Source organism: Dermochelys coriacea, chromosome 7, assembly GCF_009764565.3.
Source record: "Dermochelys coriacea isolate rDerCor1 chromosome 7, rDerCor1.pri.v4, whole genome shotgun sequence".
NCBI classification, from domain to species: Eukaryota; Metazoa; Chordata; order Testudines; family Dermochelyidae; genus Dermochelys; species Dermochelys coriacea.
The window spans coordinates 91,828,122-91,847,965 of record NC_050074.1 but is presented as its reverse complement, the minus strand read 5'-3'; the positions used below and the strand labels follow the sequence as shown (position 1 = coordinate 91,847,965).

At 41.9% G+C, this 19,844-nt stretch overlaps 1 protein-coding gene across 1 annotated transcript; it reads right to left on the bottom strand.

The window, feature by feature from the left end:
- Positions 1-7,192: 7,192 nt before the first annotated feature.
- On the bottom strand, positions 7,193-18,958 carry LOC119859014 (lipase member M-like). The gene is made up of 3 exons (XM_043517990.1): positions 18,841-18,958; positions 8,700-8,768; positions 7,193-8,190 (listed from the first exon to the last, which is right to left on the bottom strand). The coding sequence occupies exons 1-3, from the start codon at positions 18,841-18,843 to the stop codon at positions 7,957-7,959; spliced, it is 306 nt and encodes a 101-aa protein (XP_043373925.1). The 5' UTR covers positions 18,844-18,958; the 3' UTR covers positions 7,193-7,956.
- Positions 18,959-19,844: the final 886 nt, after the last annotated feature.

Below are 19,844 nucleotides of genomic sequence, written 5' to 3'. Positions count from 1 at the left end.
TGTCACAGTTAGAAAGTTTTCCCTGAGATTTCCATGGAAAACCCTGCACCCTTCCACATTCCTGCCCTACCTGAAACCTCCCCCTCAACCTATAGCGCCGGGATTCCAGCAGGGACTTCCCTGCTGGGTGGAGATCAGGTGCCCCAGTCCATTACCTACTATTTGGGCAGTAGGTTCCCAGAGACAGGTAGGTTTGTGCGGCTGAAGCCAGGGAAGAAAGTGCTGAGATGTGCTAAGCCCAGGCAACCAGGGCAGGACGAGCAGGGAGAGGTGAAAAGTTGGTGATAAGCAGCATGGCTGTTGCCAATATCCAAATCTCATTAACATTAATGTCAATGGGATGGACTCAGCTCCTGGCATAACATTACTATTAACCAAAAGTTGTTAATCTCTGGCTTGCTGTTAACTTAAGCCACTGTATTTATGGAGTGGCTTTTCATATTCCCTCTCAGTGTTTGTTAATAGGAGTAATCTCTCCCCTAAAACACCAAATTGGGATGTGATGTCCCCAAAAGTTACAATCATGCAAAGATTGTGAAGAATTTAATAAATTAGATAAAATAGATTGTACTTTGCAGACTGCATATATTATTTCCTTATCACATTCATAGATTTGTTAATCATTCTACAATAATATGTATTGATTAAGCTGATTAAACCGAAGAAGGATAAATCTAGCTTGATGTCAACATTACATTTTGACAGGTTTCAGAGTAGCAGCCGTGTTAGTCTGTATTCGCAAAAAGAAAAGGAGTACTTGTGGCACCTTAGAGACTAACAAATTTATTAGAGCATAAGCTTTCGTGAGCTACAGCTCACTTCCGATGAAGTGAGCTGTAGCTCACGAAAGCTTATGCTCTAATAAATTTGTTAGTCTCTAAGGTGCCACAAGTACTCCTTTTCTTATTACATTTTGAGTGAACATAACTAGGAAACAGGTACTGATTGTTAATCCTATGATATTCCTTCCTGCAAGTAGACCACTGTGTAGGCCAAATTCTGCACTCGTTTACAGTGATGCAGTGCCACGGAAGGCAATATGGTAACTGGCAGAAAACACCACTCCTACTGAATATGTGCCCAGTGCTCTGACATTTGTTGATATACTTGTGTGTGCAATAAAATCATTCTTTTTTAAAACACGCAGTTTAAGCATAGAAGTGTTTGGCTTGTTAATGGCTAGAACTGGGGGCATACCATGAAATGTTTTCTGCAACTAATATACACCACAGATTCGCTTTGGCCATGCTCTCTTGCCCCCTTTTATATTTGTTTAACATAGACACTGGAGTGAGCTAAGGTTTACTCATATAAAAGGCCCATGCAAAGTCCATTTTAAGTTTGTGTATTTACCTGTGGTTTAGCCATGCCATGGAAAAGCCCTTACCAGCTCCTAGGCACTGCGGCAACTAACTGAGTTGGACAAGGATCTGACTAAAACCTTCAGAGCTAAGTCTTCGTGTTTGTGCTGTTGGTTTAGGTCAATGACTGTGGTGATTATAGACACAGATTACAGTGATTACATTGTTACATGATGCAAGTAACATTTTATATGGGATGAGACACAGCTTAGCATCCTTTACAACTTGCTCACTGCACACAGATCAGCGATTGCTTTGTGAAACATGACGAGAAAATTAAATTTAAACTAGTTTGTATCCAGCCAACATATAATACAGTAGCCTTAATGTTAAGTACATGCATAAGTGACTGAATAATTGATCATAAGAAGATTAGGGTTGGGAGAGTCCTCAGCAGATCCCCTAGTATTCTAGTCCAACCCCCTGCTCAAAGCAGGACCAATCCCAACTAAATCATCTCAGCCAGGACTTTGTCAAGCCAGGCCTTAAAAACCTCTAAGGATGGAGATTCCACCACCTCCCTATGTAACCCATTCCATTGCTTCACCACCCTCCTAGTGAAATAGTGTTTCCAAACATCCAACCTAGACCTCTCCCATGGCAACTTGAGACCATTGCTTCTTGTTCTGTCATCTACCACCACTGAGAACAGCCTATCTCCATCCTCTTTGGAACCCACCTTCAGGTTGTTGAAGGCCGCTATCAAATTCCCTCCCCCCCCGCCGCAGAGTGAACAAGCCCAGTTCCCTCAGCCTCTCCTCATAAGTCATGTGCTCCAGCCCTCTAATGCCTCCCCGATCCTTTAGGCTGATACTGAATTACTGCAGAAATGCGTATGAGATGGCATCCCATCTCTGAAAGTAGTCATTTTCATTCTTTCTCTGGCCCAATGAGTATTCAAGGATTTCATACAAAGTGAAGCACTTCTACAGGAGAGACAGAGAGCTGCACTGACAGATATCCTCTATCCCAGTAGTTAGGGCACTCACCTAGGCAGGGAGATACCTGGATTCAACTCTCTAATCCAAAGTGGGGATTAAAACCAGCCTCTCCTATATACCCGATAAGTACCTTAACCACCAGGCTGCAGGCAGCACACCACCACCCCGTTACCCCCCTTTTGTGAATAGCTTCTAAATCCTTTTGTGCATTTAACCTGAAAAAATTCTTTTGACCAAAACTATTCAGGAGATTTGTTTCAAATTTGCGAAGTTTCAAGTTAATCAAACCAGCATTTTTCAGTGAATAAACTAGTCTGAAAACATCACACAGAGCTAAACTGTAGGAATAAAGACTGAGAAGGGAGATGAGACAGGAAGCATTTGTATTCCCATTTTACCAGTGGGGAATTGAGGCACTGAGAGATTAAGTCTTTAGCATAATAAGGGATTTGCAGGATTGGGGCTGGTAGTGATGTGATATAATATAGGGCCAGACTGATGTGGCCTTCACATGGGTGCTTGAGGAGAATACAAGGATTCCTCTACAACTCAGGTTTCAGAGTAGCAGCCGCGTTAGTCTGTATTCGCAAAAAGAAAAGGAATACTTGTGGCACCTTAGAGACTAACAAATTTATTAGAGCATGAGCTTTCGTGAGCTACAGCTCAATTCATCGGATGCATTTGGTGGAAAAAACAGAGGGGAGATTTATATACACACACAGAGAACATGAAACAATGGGTTTATCATACACACTGTAAGGAAAGTGATCACTTAAGATAAGCCATCACCAGCAGCAGGGGGGGGGAAAGGAGGAAAACTTTTCATGGTGACAAGCAAGTAGGCTAATTCCAGCAGTTAACAAGAATATCTGAGGAACAGTGGGGGGTGGGGTGGGGGGAGAAATAACATGGGGAAATAGTTTTACTTTGTGTAATGACTCATCCATTCCCAGTTTCTATTCAAGCCTAAGTTAATTGTATCCAGTTTGCAAATTAATTCCAATTCAGCAGTCTCTTGTTGGAGTCTGTTTTTGAAGCTTTTTTGTTGAAGGATAGCTACTCTTAGGTCTGTAATCGAGTGACCAGAGAGATTGAAGTGTTCTCCAACTGGTTTTTGAATGTTATAATTCTTGACGTCTGATTTGTGTCCATTCATTCTTTTACGTAGAGACTGTCCAGTTTGGCCAATGTACATGGCAGAGGGGCATTGCTGGCACATGATGGCATATATCACATTGGTAGATGCGCAGGTGAACGAGCCTCTGATAGTGTGGCTGATGTGATTAGGCCCTATGATGGTATCCCCTGAATAGATATGTGGACAGAGTTGGCAACGGGCTTTGTTGCAAGGATAGGTTCCTGGGTTAGTGGTTCTGTTGTGTGGTGTGTGGTTGCTGGTGAGTATTTGCTTCAGATTGGGGGGCTGTCTGTAAGCAAGGACTGGTCTGTCTCCCAAGATCTGTGAGAGTGATGGCTCGTCCTTCAGGATAGGTTGTAGATCCTTGATGATGCGTTGGAGAGGTTTTAGTTGGGGGCTGAAGGTGATGGCTAGTGGCGTTCTGTTGTTTTCTTTGTTGGGCCTGTCCTGTAGTAGGTGATTTCTGGGTACTCTTCTGGCTCTGTCAATCTGTTTCTTCACTTCAGCAGGTGGGTATTGTAGTTGTAGGAATGCATGATAGAGATCTTGTAGGTGTTTGTCTCTGTCTGAGGGGTTGGAGCAAATGCGGTTATATCGTAGCGCTTGGCTGTAGACAATGGATCGAGTGGTATGATCTGGATGAAAGCTAGAGGCATGTAGGTAGGAATAGCGGTCAGTAGGTTTCCGATATAGGGTGGTGTTTATGTGACCATCGCTTATTAGCACCGTAGTGTCCAGGAAGTGGATCTCTTGTGTGGACTGGTCCAGGCTGAGGTTGATGGTGGGATGGAAATTGTTGAAATCATGGTGGAATTCCTCAAGAGCTTCTTTTCCATGGGTCCAGATGATGAAGATGTCATCAATGTAGCGCAAGTAGAGTAGGGGCATTAGGGGACGAGAGCTGAGGAAGCGTTGTTCTAAGTCAGCCATAAAAATGTTGGCATACTGTGGGGCCTACATGCCTCTAGCTTTCATCCAGATCATACCACTCGATCCATTGTCTACAGCCAAGCGCTACGATATAACCGCATTTGCTCCAACCCCTCAGACAGAAACAAACACCTACAAGATCTCTATCATGCATTCCTACAACTACAATACCCACCTGCTGAAGTGAAGAAACAGATTGACAGAGCCAGAAGAGTACCCAGAAGTCACCTACTACAGGACAGGCCCAACAAAGAAAACAACAGAACGCCACTAGCCATCACCTTCAGCCCCCAACTAAAACCTCTCCAACGCATCATCAAGGATCTACAACCTATCCTGAAGGACGAGCCATCACTCTCACAGATCTTGGGAGACAGACCAGTCCTTGCTTACAGACAGCCCCCCAATCTGAAGCAAATACTCACCAGCAACCACACACCACACAACAGAACCACTAACCCAGGAACCTATCCTTGCAACAAAGCCCGTTGCCAACTCTGTCCACATATCTATTCAGGGGATACCATCATAGGGCCTAATCACATCAGCCACACTATCAGAGGCTCGTTCACCTGCGCATCTACCAATGTGATATATGCCATCATGTGCCAGCAATGCCCCTCTGCCATGTACATTGGCCAAACTGGACAGTCTCTACGTAAAAGAATGAATGGACATAAATCAGACGTCAAGAATTATAAGATTTAAAAACCAGTTGGAGAACACTTCAATCTCTCTGGTCACTCGATCACAGATCTTAGAGTGGCTATACTTCAACAAAAAAGCTTCAAAAACAGACTCCAACGAGAGACTGCTGAATTGGAATTAATTTGCAAACTGGATACAATTAACTTAGGCTTGAATAGAGACTGGGAATGGATGAGTCATTACACAAAGTAAAACTATTTCCCCATGGTATTTCTCCCTCCCACTCCACCCCCCACTGTTCCTCTGATATTCTTGTTAACTGCTGGAATTAGCCTACTTGCTTGTCACCATGAAAGGTTTTCCTCCTTTCCCCCCCCTGCTGCTGGTGATGGCTTATCTTAAGTGATCACTCTCCTTACAGTGTGTATGATAAACCCATTGTTTCATGTTCTCTGTGTGTGTATATAAATCTCCCCTCTGTTTTTTCCACCAAATGCATCCGATGAAGTGAGCTGTAGCTCACGAAAGCTTATGCTCTAATAAATTTGTTAGTCTCTAAGGTGCCACCGTTACTCCTTTTCTTATTGTCCCCAAATGTGAACCTGGGGTATTCTATCTGCTACCCAAGATCCATAAACCTGGAAATCCTGGACGCCCCATCATCTCAGGCATTGGCACCCTGACAGCAGGATTGTCTGGCTATGTAGACTCCCTCCTCAGGCCCTTCGTTACCAGCACTCCCAGCTATCTTCGAGACACCACTGACTTCCTGAGGAAACTACAGTCCATTGGTGATCTTCCTAAAAACACCATCCTAGCCACTATGGATGAAGAAGCCCTCTACACCAACATTCCACACAAAGATGGACTACAAGCCGTCAGGAACAGTATCCCCGATACTGTCACGGCTAACCTGGTGGCTGAACTTTGTGACTTAGTCCTCACCCATAACTATTTCACATTTGGGGACAATGTATACCTTCAAATCAGCAAGATCTTGTCACCATGAAAAGTTTTCCTCCTTTCCCCCGCCCCGCTGCTGGTGATGGCTTATCTTAAGTGATCACTCTCCTGACAGTGTGTATGATAAACCCATTGTTTCATGTTCTCTGTGTGTGTATATAAATCTCCCCTCTGTTTTTTCCACTGCATGCATCCGATGAAGTGAGCTGTAGCTCACGAAAGCTTATGCTCTAATAAATTTGTTAGTCTCTAAGGTGCCACAAGTACTCCTTTTCTTTTTGCGAATACAGACTAACACGGCTGCTACTATGAAACCTGTTATTTCCCCATGTTATTTCTCCCTCCACCCCACCCCCCACTGTTCCTCAGATATTCTTGTTAACTGCTGGAATTAGCCTACCTTGCTTGTCACCATGAAAGGTTTTCCTCCTTTCCCCCCCCTGCTGCTGGTGATGGCTTATCTTAAGTGATCACTCTCCTTACAGTGTGTATGATAAACCCATTGTTTCATGTTCTCTGTGTGTGTATATAAATCTCCCCTCTGTTTTTTCCACCAAATGCATCCGATGAAGTGAGCTGTAGCTCACGAAAGCTTATGCTCTAATAAATTTGTTAGTCTCTAAGGTGCCACAAGTACTCCTTTTCTCTCTACAACTCAGTCTCTGAGCTCCCTGATCACAGGGACTACTCCCCTATCGAGCCTGAGGGGTATACACTGACCCCAAAGTTGTGAGATGGAGGTGAGGCCAATTCCACCTCCCACAATAGAAAGAAGGATCCCCCTTCATTCCAGGAAACTTGGGGAGGGGATTGTGCCTTCCTGAGCTCCCCTTGAGGAGATGCAATCACCCCCAATGTTGGCCTATGTCTAAATGGCACCATTTATCAGTGAAAACTTAGGAACTGCCCTGCCGGATCAAATGCAAGGAATAGCTAGCTCAGTGTCCCCATCTCCAATAGTGGCCAAAACCAGCAGCTTCAGAGGATGGCATAAGAACCTCACAGTGGCAAGATGTGGAATAACCCTTCACAGGCTTCCTGCTTCTGATATAGTTAAAGAATCTCTTGGGGTTTTTTTTTTTTTTTTCACCCTTTGCTGTTTTCTCCATTTTGGCATTTCTAATTTCTAATTATTTAATGAATGAGTGAAGCGCGCAAAGTGGTAAAACCCAATAAGTAACACATACAGCTATGCAAGGTGTATTGGTTTAATTTGATTTATTTTTATTTATACACTCATTCCATACACTTCCATCCTTTTCTCTGGATTCTCCTTGACACATTTAAAAAATACAGTTATAAACAACTCCGGGACTCTCTTTTTAGCAATAATAAGCATACATACATAACCCTGCAGCCAAACACATTTATGAGCATTATCATCTCCCACTAAAATCTTCCCAATCCCTCAAAGCTAAGAGAAACAAATAGGCCTTAAATTGTGTCCTGAAATGATCATGATTTTTTTCACCAAAACCTTAGCAGTTTTTGTTAGTTTTGTGCCCCCCGAATATCACGTTATGAAATTATCTTTCCTTGTTGAAAACATTCAAATAAACACATGAAATTTTGTATGGCGAGGCTGTTATTTGAATCATTCACTTACGTGAGGAAAATGAATCCCGCTATATTATTTAGTGTGAATTTTCACAACTGTCACACAAATAGTGAAATTTGCATTTTCACATTGAAATATTAAAATTTTTAGGGTTTTCATTTTCATTGTTCAACACATTTCTAGGCATGGGAAAAATTTGAAGCCATAAAAATCTCTCTCCTCTAAGAAATCAAATTCAGATCCTTGAGGAGGTCCCTGAATTTCCAGCAGGATAGACAATATGGTAATGACAAGTAGTGCAAATCCAAGGAATCATAGCAAACACCTTTGTTAACCCTACAATTGGTTCAGAAACAAAGCTTATTTCATAGAAATCCTTCTAAATCCTGCTTAATTCTAACACATTAATATGCAATTCTATGGATGTTTCTTCATCAGATCAACAATTTCACTGTATACTCGCTCAGGAGCATCAAGACCCCAAATGAAATCAAAATGGGCCCAATCAGGAATATACTTTTCATACTGTAGATTAGTGATTTGTGGGAGTAATATCTTTATATCCTCCAGGTCCTCAAGCCAGTCCTCTCCACCATACCACAATGCAGTTGGAATTTTCATATCTTCTAACCTATGCAAGGGGGCTTCAGTCTGGAAAACAAATTAAACACCTTTAAAAGTGAAAGCCTGTGAAGTAGTAAGTTTTAAACACAAAATATTCATCTGTGGCTTGATATAGGCCTGAAGTTCTGGGTGCATCCAGAAAGAATGCAACTATTTCATTAAAAAGAAAAGGAGTACTTGTGGCACCTTAGAGACTAACAAATTTATTTGAGCTACACTTCATCAGATGCATTCATTGTTAGATATAGCTAGATCATCATTAAGTTTCACGGATTTCACTGGAAAGTCAATAGAAAAGCAACAGCTGGACAGGGACAGTGGACGGACACCAAAGAATTTGCAGTGGTGAAAATATTTTGAGCAGAGTATTGAATAATTCAAATAAATCAACTAAGATGATATTTCCACTACAATCAGACAGGAATCCAGCTCTCCATGCAGCTTATATACTAATACACTTTATTCCCTCACTAGAAATATTCTTGCTGTAGTATTCTGTTTATTTTTACTTTTAAGAGATCACAGATTTTTCTTACTTGGTTGTATTTAACTTCATTCTCCTCACTGCCATAATCAAAATATCTGAATTCTCCTGTTTTAAATGTCTAAGAAAGAAAAAATATACATATTTTAATATCCTTTATTATTTGTTCTGTCCCAATGTATCCTGAAATGGTCAAAATGAATAGTGGATTTTAAAAGAAACATTAGAAATTAATTAGATTTTTTTTTATTAAAAAAGGAAACAGTAGGCAGCTTTTCACAATGGAGACTGATATCATGATCTTGTTAAAATGCTTGCTTGCTTCACTTTCAAAATTTAATTCCAGACTGATAAGGCAACCAACCAGAAGGCTTTTAAAAAGTCATGCAGCCCTAAGATCGAGTGCATCATTTCAATACTGGTCCAGAGTTCGCATTCTGTGTTCATTCTTACATTGATCAGAATTACATTCTTTCTGAGATTCTATGCCCACTGATTTACTGGTACTAGAAGGTGATGGAAGTTAAGCAAAGAGCCAATAGAAATACAATAGATTTTTCAATATAACAATTAACCTTCTGTGAACCAGAGGGTTAAAGTTGATGGTTGAGAGCTCTTGGAGATTATCCAAGTTGATGCAGTTATAGTTGATGATATAGTTGGACTAGGGAGATATAAAATATCCCTCTTCATGGCTTTGAGACATATGAAATAATTCTTTAATATCAGACAGGGAAATCCATTAGAATTTTGTCCATCGATTGACAGAATTTGAAAAACTATTCCATATCCATGAAACACAAAGGCTTACTTTCCATTCTATACAAAGTAATCACTGTAATTTACAGCAAATAACTATGTTTATGAAACAATAGAAAATTGACATAGGCAAAGACAACAAAATCGAGGAATGGGCAAATATATGGGTCAGTGTTCCCCACTCCTCAATAAACACATTATTAAAAGAAAATTACATTAAAATTCTTTATCAATTTTCTCACTCCCCTTAAAATTAAACATATTTTGGTACAGGGATAGAGCAAATGCCAAAGAGAATGTAACGAAATAGGATGATTTCTCCATATATGGTGGAAGAGGCCAACAATTAAAACATTTTGGAAAACCATAAGGGAAATCAGGATGTCAGCTGTCAAATAGCTCAAGTATTTTTATTAAGTTGTCCTGAAAACTCTGCATCTTATAAAAGCCAGAAATAACTTATCACGCATCTCCTAGTTGCCACTAGAAGTACTATAGCAAGATAGTGGAAGAGGAGTTACTGTCCTGAAACTACTGACTGGTATCAAAAAGTGTGGGGAATTCTGGTACTCATCAGTCAGGGCTCTACAAGGGAGAAGATACAAAGATCGTTACTTAGAAATCTGGTGGAACTTTTTGGCATATGCTGGAACAGGGTCATTCCCAGCCATCAAACCTGATAGCATTAAAAAAAAAAAAGTTCTTAAAGTAAGGGGAGAGAAACCCTTTCAACTATAGACACAATTAAACTTCAAGAAAAAAGATTAATATCACAGAGTTTTGATACAAGAAGTAAAACAAGTTACATATTTAAATGTAAGAAAAACAGAAGTTTGGACCTAAATATATGGTAATGAAAGACTTTAACTGATACGGAAGACGAAGAATAGAAAAGCATCAACCACAACATGTGATCAATACTACAAGCTGAAGAAAGCGACTGGTAGCAAGTCTTGTTAATACAGCTTTAGGGACTTCCAAAGGCCAATTCATAATTGTGTATTTGTGTACATAATATGTTTATTCAAGCTGTAAACAAGTTTTTTATAAGATTTCTTTTATAAAAGAATGGATCTGTTAATAATAAGGAAAGGAAAGGAAATTTAGTCCATTGGAATGAGATTACTATTTTATCTTATTATCTATACATATATTTTGTTTTCATATTGTAACAGTGAGTGTGCATGGTATTTTGTTTTAACCAAATAATTTATTCCAATATTTTGATAAATGTTTCTGTTAAAGTCTGTAATAACTTATTTTAGACCTTATTCTCCTCTCACACTGGTTTTCAGACCAATATGAACCCAGTTCATGCCTCTCTGATCCATGTGTGAGGAAGTCTTCCCTGTGTGACTCTCTCAAGGGAGATTCAGCCATCTTTATGTCAATGTTTCCCTTCCTTTCCACATAGAAGCCTCATCATGCATTGTTTGTGGAGGATGCTGGAAGGACTGGGCAAAGGAGTGAGTAGCCCAGCACCAGGGTAAGATGCATATGATCTCTCCTTCATTCCTAGGGGGTATCCTCTGAAAAACAGATACAGGCCCAGGCTGTATTAACTTTTTTGCTAAGCCATTCCCTCATATGGCCAAAGAGAGTCCCTGAGAGCAGCGACTTATAATGAAGTCGCATTACAAGGGGGCTGAGGGGAATGGGGAAGTATTCTACTGGGCACTGGAGGCTAAAACACAGGATGGAGACACAAGTTTGGGTGTGGCCAGGTAGCCTTTTCTGGTTGATCCCCCTGCTCCTTCCCATGGGATGATACTGGGGGGATCTCCAGGAAAAATTCTTACAGAGGTTTCCTCCCCAGACAGACAATGCTTTCAACAGTTCCAGCTCCCACCCCTCTTCTATCTCCTTCTCTCAGACCCCAACTAAATGGCCTTTCATTCAGCTTCCTACATGCAGTGACTCTTCAAGGCAGCACAGCCACTTCCCTGTTGGCAGCTGACTGTAGAGGCTGGGCTAGGAAGGGAAGAACTGTTCTACCTTTGATAGACTGTTGCTATCACTCCCATTCCAGAAAGACATCTAAGGGAAGAAGCTGCTTCCCCACACAGGTCAGCTACAGCGCTCAGCTGTGCAAGAGAAAACAGGTATGATGCTTTGAGCAGCCTCTGGCTATAGGAAGCCTCATTAAAGCTGCATTAAAACTTTTACGTCCATATCCTGACTGAAGAGGTTAAGGCCCCAATCCATCAAAGCATGTAAGCGTGTGCTTAATTTTAAGCACATGAATAGTTTTACTGAAGTAAACACACACACATTTAAAAAATCATATTTTTACACCATGGACTGCCTTTCCTAGAGTAAAGATATGTTATGTAATTCACCAATCCATCACCCCCTCTCCTTATTCACATCTCACCTAATGACTCACCTCTGCCATGAAGTCTATGGAATGTGACCCGATTCATGTACTAAAGTGAAACTTAGGGCATGGCTACACTTGCAGGTGTAGAGCTCTGTGAGTTAAACCAGCCTTCGTAGAGCACAGTAGGGAAAGCGCTGCAGTGTGTCCACACTGTCAGATTCAAGCGCACTGGCATGGCCACGTTAGCAGCTCTTGCAATGCCACAGAGAGCTGTGAATTGTGGTAGCTATCCAGCATGCAAGTGGCTGCAATGTGCTTTTCAAATGAGGGGGGAAATGGGGTGGAGTGTGACAGGGAGTGTGTTGTATGTATGTGGGGGGAGCGAGAGTGGGTTTTGGGGGGGCTGTGAGCATGTCAGCATGTTGTCTTGTAAGTTCTGACAGCAGCAGACCCCCCTTCCCCGCGCCTCTCTCTCACACAGTCACAGCAAGCAGCATTCCACACTAATGGGTACTTTGTCCCGGAGCAGATAAGCATGCCGGCTGTCAGAAACGGAGCTTTGAAAGGGCATGTCCGCATTCCTACAGCCGAGTTCAAAACAATGACAAGAGTGGCCACTTGACTTAAGGGGATTATCCGGAGGCCGATCAGAGTGCAGTAATGCATCACCTCGTTCACACTGACATCGGGGCGTTTCAGCCAAGGCACAGCAAGCGTTATGCTTCTCGTGGAGGTGGATTACCAGGAGCGTTCCAGCTACAGAGTCCAGGTGCTCTAAGTGCCTTGCCAGTGTGGACGGGTCATGAGTTAGGGCGCCTGGGGCTGCTTTAATGTGCTTTAACTTGCAAGTGTAGCCAAGCCCTTAAGAAGGAGTCCTGCTTACTAAGGTGATCACATGAACTAACTGAAGCCCCAATCCTGCAAACACTTATACAGGAATATGAGTCTTCACGTGATTTAATTTATGTAACCCTGTCCAAATCCACCTGCTTCTTTTGTGCCCCTATTTTGTTATGTGATGTATAAACTGAAGATGGTAAATGTGTTTTAGCAGAGACCCAGCTAGTTATCTGTTTCAAGGTACCCACTTTCACCTTCAGGTATGTCACAAGTAAGAAAAATAAGCCACACATTGTGTGGAGCAGGTGACTAATGGTGCACTTCCTGCGTAGATGAAGGCAAAAGCCTGAAGATCTCATGCTTCATAACATACCCAAGGTGTGTAATCCTCTGCACACATGGCAACAAACTACTCATGCACATCCTTGTCAGGGTTCCTTCCCCATTCTGAACTCTAGGGTACAGATGTGGGGACCCGCATGAAAGACCCCCTAAGTTTATTCTTACCAGTTTAGGTTAAAAACTTCCCCAAGGTACAAACTTTGCCTTGGCCTTGAACAGTATGCTGCCACCACCAAGCGTTTTAAACAAAGAACAGGGAAAGAGACCACTTGGAGACATCTATCCCCAAAATATCCCCCCCCAAGCCCTACACCCCCTTTCCTGGAGAAGGCTTGATAATAATCCTCACCAATTTATACCGGTGAACACAGACCCAAACCCTTGTATCTTAAGAACAATGAAAAAGCAATCAGGTTCTTAAAAGAAGAATTTTAATTAAAGAAAAGGTAAAAGAATCACCTCTGTAAAATCAGAATGGAAAATACTTTACAGGGTATTCAGATTCAAAACACAGAGGATCCCCCTCTGGGCAAAACCTTAAAGTTGCAGAAAACAGGAATAAACCTCCCTCTTAACATGGGGAAAATTCACATAAAACAAAAGATAAATTAATCCGCCTTGCCTGGTTTATCTATACTGGTTGCAATATTGGACACTTGGATTAGGATAGGTTGGAGAAGATGGATTCCTGTCTGGCCTCTCTCAGTCCCAAGAGAGAACAAAATGTAAACGAAGAGCACAAACAAAAGTCTTTCCCCCACCCACAAGATTTGAAAATATCTTGTTCCCTTATTTTGTCCTTCTGTATACAGAAAGGTGGTTAACCTTCCCTTTATATTATGACAATCCTGCTGTAGTTTCTTGCTAAGTTAGTATCCTGTTCTGAGTCATGCAGTTCTGCCTAGGCACTCTACTAGACTGAGGGTTTGGGGCTCATCCCTTGTGCTTGTGAAAAATCTATGGGAAACCTCATTGAGGGACCTGGGGGTGGGGGGTAGGATGGGGGAGAAAGAGGGAGGGGGAGAGTAAAAGAATATGTTCACGTGGGAATAATAAAACAATCAAGTTCACTGTGTTCTCTTTCTAACAACTGTAATGAAGTATCAGTATCCCAAGATTGAAGAGTAGATAATTAATGTTCTTAGCCACTTAGTGCGGGTGGGGGAAGGATCTAATTAAGCAGCAATCACAAGAGGATCTTACCCTGTTTCCAGGTTACGTGTAAGGATGAGATAGTATCACAACCCAGTATAACATGATACTGCTGAATATATTTATTTTATTAATCTCATTTTAGTTTTCTTTTAACATTATAAAGAGGCTACTTACAGAGACTGCAGTTTTTAAGGAGTAAAGATCGTTCAGAGGCTTAAGATGCTTCTAGTATATACTGAAGTGGCACCTTTAAAGAGTAAATTTAAATTTAGGACCTTCTGGATAGGTTTCCTCTCAGTTCTTAGTCAATGTCTTCCATAGACGCATATTCATCAATATGTATTTCCAAAGACTCATCACTGAGGTTTAAAAAAGTGGTCTTATTGACATTTACACTCCAAGCTGAGTGATCCCAGCAATTCTACTCTTAACCTTACTCTAGCACCTAAACATTTCTTGTTTTACATAGTTTGGTATCCTCTCTGCTCCCTACATGCTCCAAAAAATATCATATGTCCAAGGCCAGAAGTCTCTTTATGGCCTTGTCTAGACTAGCATTTTATGTCAAGTTACTCACAGCCACACAAGTGGTAGCCATGGTGGAAAATTTAGTACTTTGATCTTTGCACATTTTCTTTTTCAAATTCTAATGAAAGACAACATTAAATTTAAGGGGGTGGTTTACATTGTGTATGATGATAGTGATTTATGATTATATGGCAATGATATCTGAACTCAGTGTCAGAGTTAATAAAATTGCACATTATTTTGCATGAATAAATCTCAACACCAGTGCCAGGCCAAAACAAACCAAGGATCTGAGATGTAAAATTTCAGGTAGTTCTTTCTCTTTCATGAATAAATCCGAATTCAAGTATGTTCAGACAGGACCCATGAAAATATAAAATATCAGAATTGGCTGCATAATATTTAAATATAAGCAGTGAATTAAAGCCATTTTATATTTCAGAAACTCTACCTGGCCCCAATGGAGCATAGTTTTTACAGACATTGAATCTGGAAAGCGTGACAGGTGGATATCAATGCGACTCTGCAAGAAAACATTTTAGACATTTATCTTCTGGCAGAAATGGATGAAGTTCAATTCAACTTAAACTAAATACCATTCAGTTCAATAACTACAGAAGGTGAAATATCTACTTTAGAAAGTCTTACTGAAAGGGACCTGGAATACTGCCACTATACAATACAAAATACAAAACACTGGATTCATTTCCAAGAACTGAGCTAACTTTTTTAAATGAACATTTTCACTTTAGTTCTACAAAATGTAACTATATTCAACACTGTTCAGAAATAAGTAATGAACTCCACTATGACAGAAGTTTTGCAAACCATTCAGTAAGACTGACAATTTTCAAGTAAATCTGAAGTTATGGATCCATACGGTTTTCTAAACCAGAAAAAAATGTAGTAACTTCAGCTCAGTTTCCCTCTGAGTAAGGTGGTTCCTTTATGATTGTAACAACATTTTGACTTTCATGACAAAACCATGACTTAAGGTTTCTATAATAAATCCTGGCCTTTGGAATCCTGGCCAGCTTCTGTTTAGCAATACTATTCCATAATTTGTTACAAATCTGAGTCTGATTCTGCCCCACATGCTCGCATTGAGTAGACCCTTACACTGTGGGTAGTCTCATGAAGTACTCCACAGTTAAAATAAGGGTGGCAGAATCTGGCACTGTGGAATATGCTGAGTAATCAGAGGATTTTAGTGGTTTTAAACTGTTTGCTCATTTTTATTGGCATGTTTTGAATAACTTTTACTGCAAAATCAAGGACATCTTGCTTAATGTGATCCTGTGAGTCTTTTCATTTTGTCTTTGTGACTTTTGCAGGGTTTTACAGAGCCATGCCTTTTCCAAGCTTTTGCCATGCCAAACAACCAATATTAGCTTTTTCAACCTCATAACCCATGTGAAATGAAAACCTCAGTTTCCAATTAGACCCATTTACCCAAATTCCAGTCATGCAAAATATTTCAAACTAACAAGATGGCAACACCTCTGTGAAACTGGTGATCAGGGTCCTGCTTTGAGCAGGGGGTTGGACTAGATGACCTCCTGAGGTCTCTTCCAACCCTAATCTTCTATGATTCTATGATTCTATGATTCTAGAGATTTAGATAAAGTATAGATTACAGATGGATGACACTAAGGCCATATCTACACTAGAGAGCTACAGAGATGCTGCTGTAAAGTCTCCCCTATAGCCGCTCTATGCTGACAGGAGAGAGCTCTCCCATCAACATAATAAAATCACCCTGAACGAGCGGTGGTAGCTATGTCTGTGGGAGAATGTCTCCTGCTGATATAGTACTGTCCCCACTGGTGCTTCTGTCAGTGTAACTTATGTCGCTGTGGTGGGGTGGCTGCCCCACACAGGCAGGAGAAGGCTTAAGGCAGCCTTCAAGAGGCTGCGCAGAACCCTGCCCATCAGGAAAAGGTTTATTGGGAGAACCAATCAGGAGAAGGCTTTCTGGAGCAGCCCATATATAAAGGGCTGCTCAGCAGAGCAATGGGCAGTCTCTTCTTGGAGGGCAAAGGGGGAAGGACTGTTTGTTGAGGAGCACTGGAGAGACCCTGCCCAGCACTGCAGTAGTGGAGCAATAGGAGATCTCTTGGCTGACCATGGCCAGACTGAGACCCTGAAGCCAGGGCAGGGAAGGTGCTAGGGCTATGGGGGAAGTGTCCCAGGGAAAGCAGGCAACAGGAATAGGAGGAGGGGTAGTAAGTGACTGCCAGCTATAGTGTCCCTGGGCTGGGACCCAGAGTAGTGGGAGGGCCTGGGTCCCTCCCCCCATTTATCCCTACTTGCCAATGAGGAGTGTGGCCTAAATCTAGACTGCAGTTTGCCCCTGAAGCCACGGGCTAGACTAGAGACTGCAGTTGGCCATTGAGGCAAGTGGAAGGACTGAGGACTGCCTGTCCCCCAAAAGTGGAGAGACAGCAGGCTGGGGCATAGCTGGAGGGCTGTGCCTTGAAGAGGACACTGCAGTCTGGGAGAGGTGCAGATCCAGATGGTGGAGGAAGTGGAAGTAATGGCAAGTGAGATAGTGCTAGTAAAAGGTGGTAGTCCAAAAGAGCTGATTTCCAGTATGATCAGCAGGAGGTGCTGCGATGGTGGGTCTGCACCTCTACAGTCACTCAGGGGGGCATTTAGTCACACTTGAGTGACTTAAGTTATACCGACAAAAGTGCTAGTGTAGACAAAGTTTGCAACTAGAACCTCTCAAACTATCGCTTGGGTTCACGGAGCTTTTTTGCGGGGGGGGGAAGCGGGTCCTATTAATATAACTTTTTTTGTAAGGGTGATTTAATTAAAACATAGTCTAGCTAAAGAGAAAAGGGCAGCTAGTGTAATGTGTTAGAGAATTATCTCAGCCTCTATGATACTCAAAGCTAGGGTGGCACAAGCTTGTGTCCTACCTACATCTGCATTTTTCATCCACCTCATCCCTGTTCTGTCTAGGTATCCTACCAAGAGGAAAAGGCAATCATTCTGTTTGAAATGTTGCCAGTCAACATTCCTCCCTGGCTGACACTGCATTGGTATGTGATAACTATACTTCAATTTGTCTGTAGGAGAGGAAATGCTGGGCTCTTCTGCAGCCATATTTATGCCGGAAATACTTGTGCAAAGAGATTGGTTCTACACAGATACCTCAGGTCTTGCCTACAGCAGAGAGATTTGTACATGTTAACGTGGGGTAGTTTCTGGCATTAGTCACAGCCCTGAGCCAGGAATACGTCACCAGCTACATCGTCCCCACATGCATTGTGATTTGGAGACATTGCTCTTGATCCTAATTCCTTCCCTGCTTCCTCTTTGCTCTGGGGTGGGGGCAGGATGGGAGAAGAATTGTAGTTTGCTGCTGGCCTATACCATCACTAGAAATAGATAATTTTCATATCATAGTAAAGGCTTGTGAATTATACTCTAACTCAGTGAGATTTGTAAAAATGTAAACTAGGACCTTGAAATAGACCTAGAATTAGAGAGGGAGTCAGTGGAAGTTGCATCTACACTAGACTTTTTTACATCTCTCACCAGCTAGCAGAATTAACAAGAATGGTAGCGTAGATAGGGTACTGGTATCTTTCCCCACTAAGTCTACCAAACCTGTTCAAAGCAGGTCTAGATGACAGAAGTAAAAATGCTTGAGTGAGATGCAGCAGTTATGCTCATGTTCTTTTGCAGGTTGGCTGCTATGTACTATTTTGTGTGTGTGTGTTTTAAAGAGCTATATGGTTATACATTGGGTGTATGTTGTACTTAGATTATTTTTCCTGATGCCCTCACAGTTGTTTCCAGCTGGAATGTGAACCCAATAATGTCAGAGTTCAAAAAGAACTTTCAAACCTACAAAGTTCAAGTGGTTTCAGAATAACAAAGTGACTCTGCCTATGTTCAGTGAAAGATTTCAGACTTCAGAGGATTATTGCATTTTGTTTACACAGTGCATTTGAATTCAGAGACTAGTACTTCAAGATATTAAGGGCCTCTTTTTCCATTGCCTTGTGCTTAGCGTAATCATTTACTCCTGCCTGAAGTGAGGGCATCCTACAACATCCCAGGCAACCTGCACTCCCTCATTTGCCACACACAAACTTTAGGAGGCAGTGTCAAAATGTTAGCATACACTGGGATCCAATTGGTAATGAAAAGAGGCCAATTTTGTTGTTAGAAATTAATTATCCATGCATAGGTGGCCAAACAAAACTTAGTTCATTTTAAATCACTAAACCCATACCATATTTAGGTTCTTTTCATTAAAACCCCCGAAGACAGAAAAGACCAAGGAACAAAGCTTCTGAAATACTCTGTAGTGGCACACCTGAACAGTACATTTGCTCTGAATCTCTCCCTTCACAGACTATTCTTTCTTGCCAAGAATAGTCTGTAAAAATGCAAAGACATTACTCACTGTGAAGTGGGGGGGGGGGGTTCTTGTATTTTCCCCAATGGTTTGCATGCAGTGGGGGTGGGATGCAGTTTCCCTAGTTGTTACTGGTTTAATGAGGGGAACTTGGGACTCTGGCCAATGGCCTAAAGAATGGATACCCTGGTGACTGGGAGGTCCAGCTTGGGAGTCACAACCAGTTCTGGCCAGTGGGAGGACAATGGGCTGCAAAGAGTTGACCCCAGTGACCTGACCAGCCTGTTCCAGCCAGAGGGGACAGAGGACGGCAGAGAGGAGGCCCAGGTGACCCTGTTTACCTGGACAGAAGACAATGGACAGAGGTGGGGTTTGGGGGAGGTGTATCAGATGCCCAGCTGGGAAATAGTGGGGCTCGGGTCTGGAGAGAGGGAGCAGGTAGAGCCCACCTGGATGCAGGGGAGACTTAGATGTGCTATGCTGAGGGATGCAGTAAGTCTGACACTCGCTGAGGTTTATATAATCATAGTACTCACCTTAGCAGGGAGTGGGAGTGCTCAGTGGTGTGGAGGAGCATGGCTTCATGTGCAGGAAAGCACAATGCTACAGATTCTGGGACTGTAGATTTTCCCCTTAGCTCCTTCCTCTCTGGCAGTGTACTAACAAAATACTCTGCCAGGAGTTGCAGCAGTAGGGGACTGATAAAAGCCATTGAGTGGGAGGTAACACTGAAGGGAATACTTTAAAAGGTATCAGTGATGGACAGAAATGAACAATTTTATTTCTTTCATACACAGAGCACATAGATCCTTAAATCTCCTTTTGAGTCACAATTTTAGTTAATTCATTTTAAAATACTCCAGGAGATTTCTCCTCCC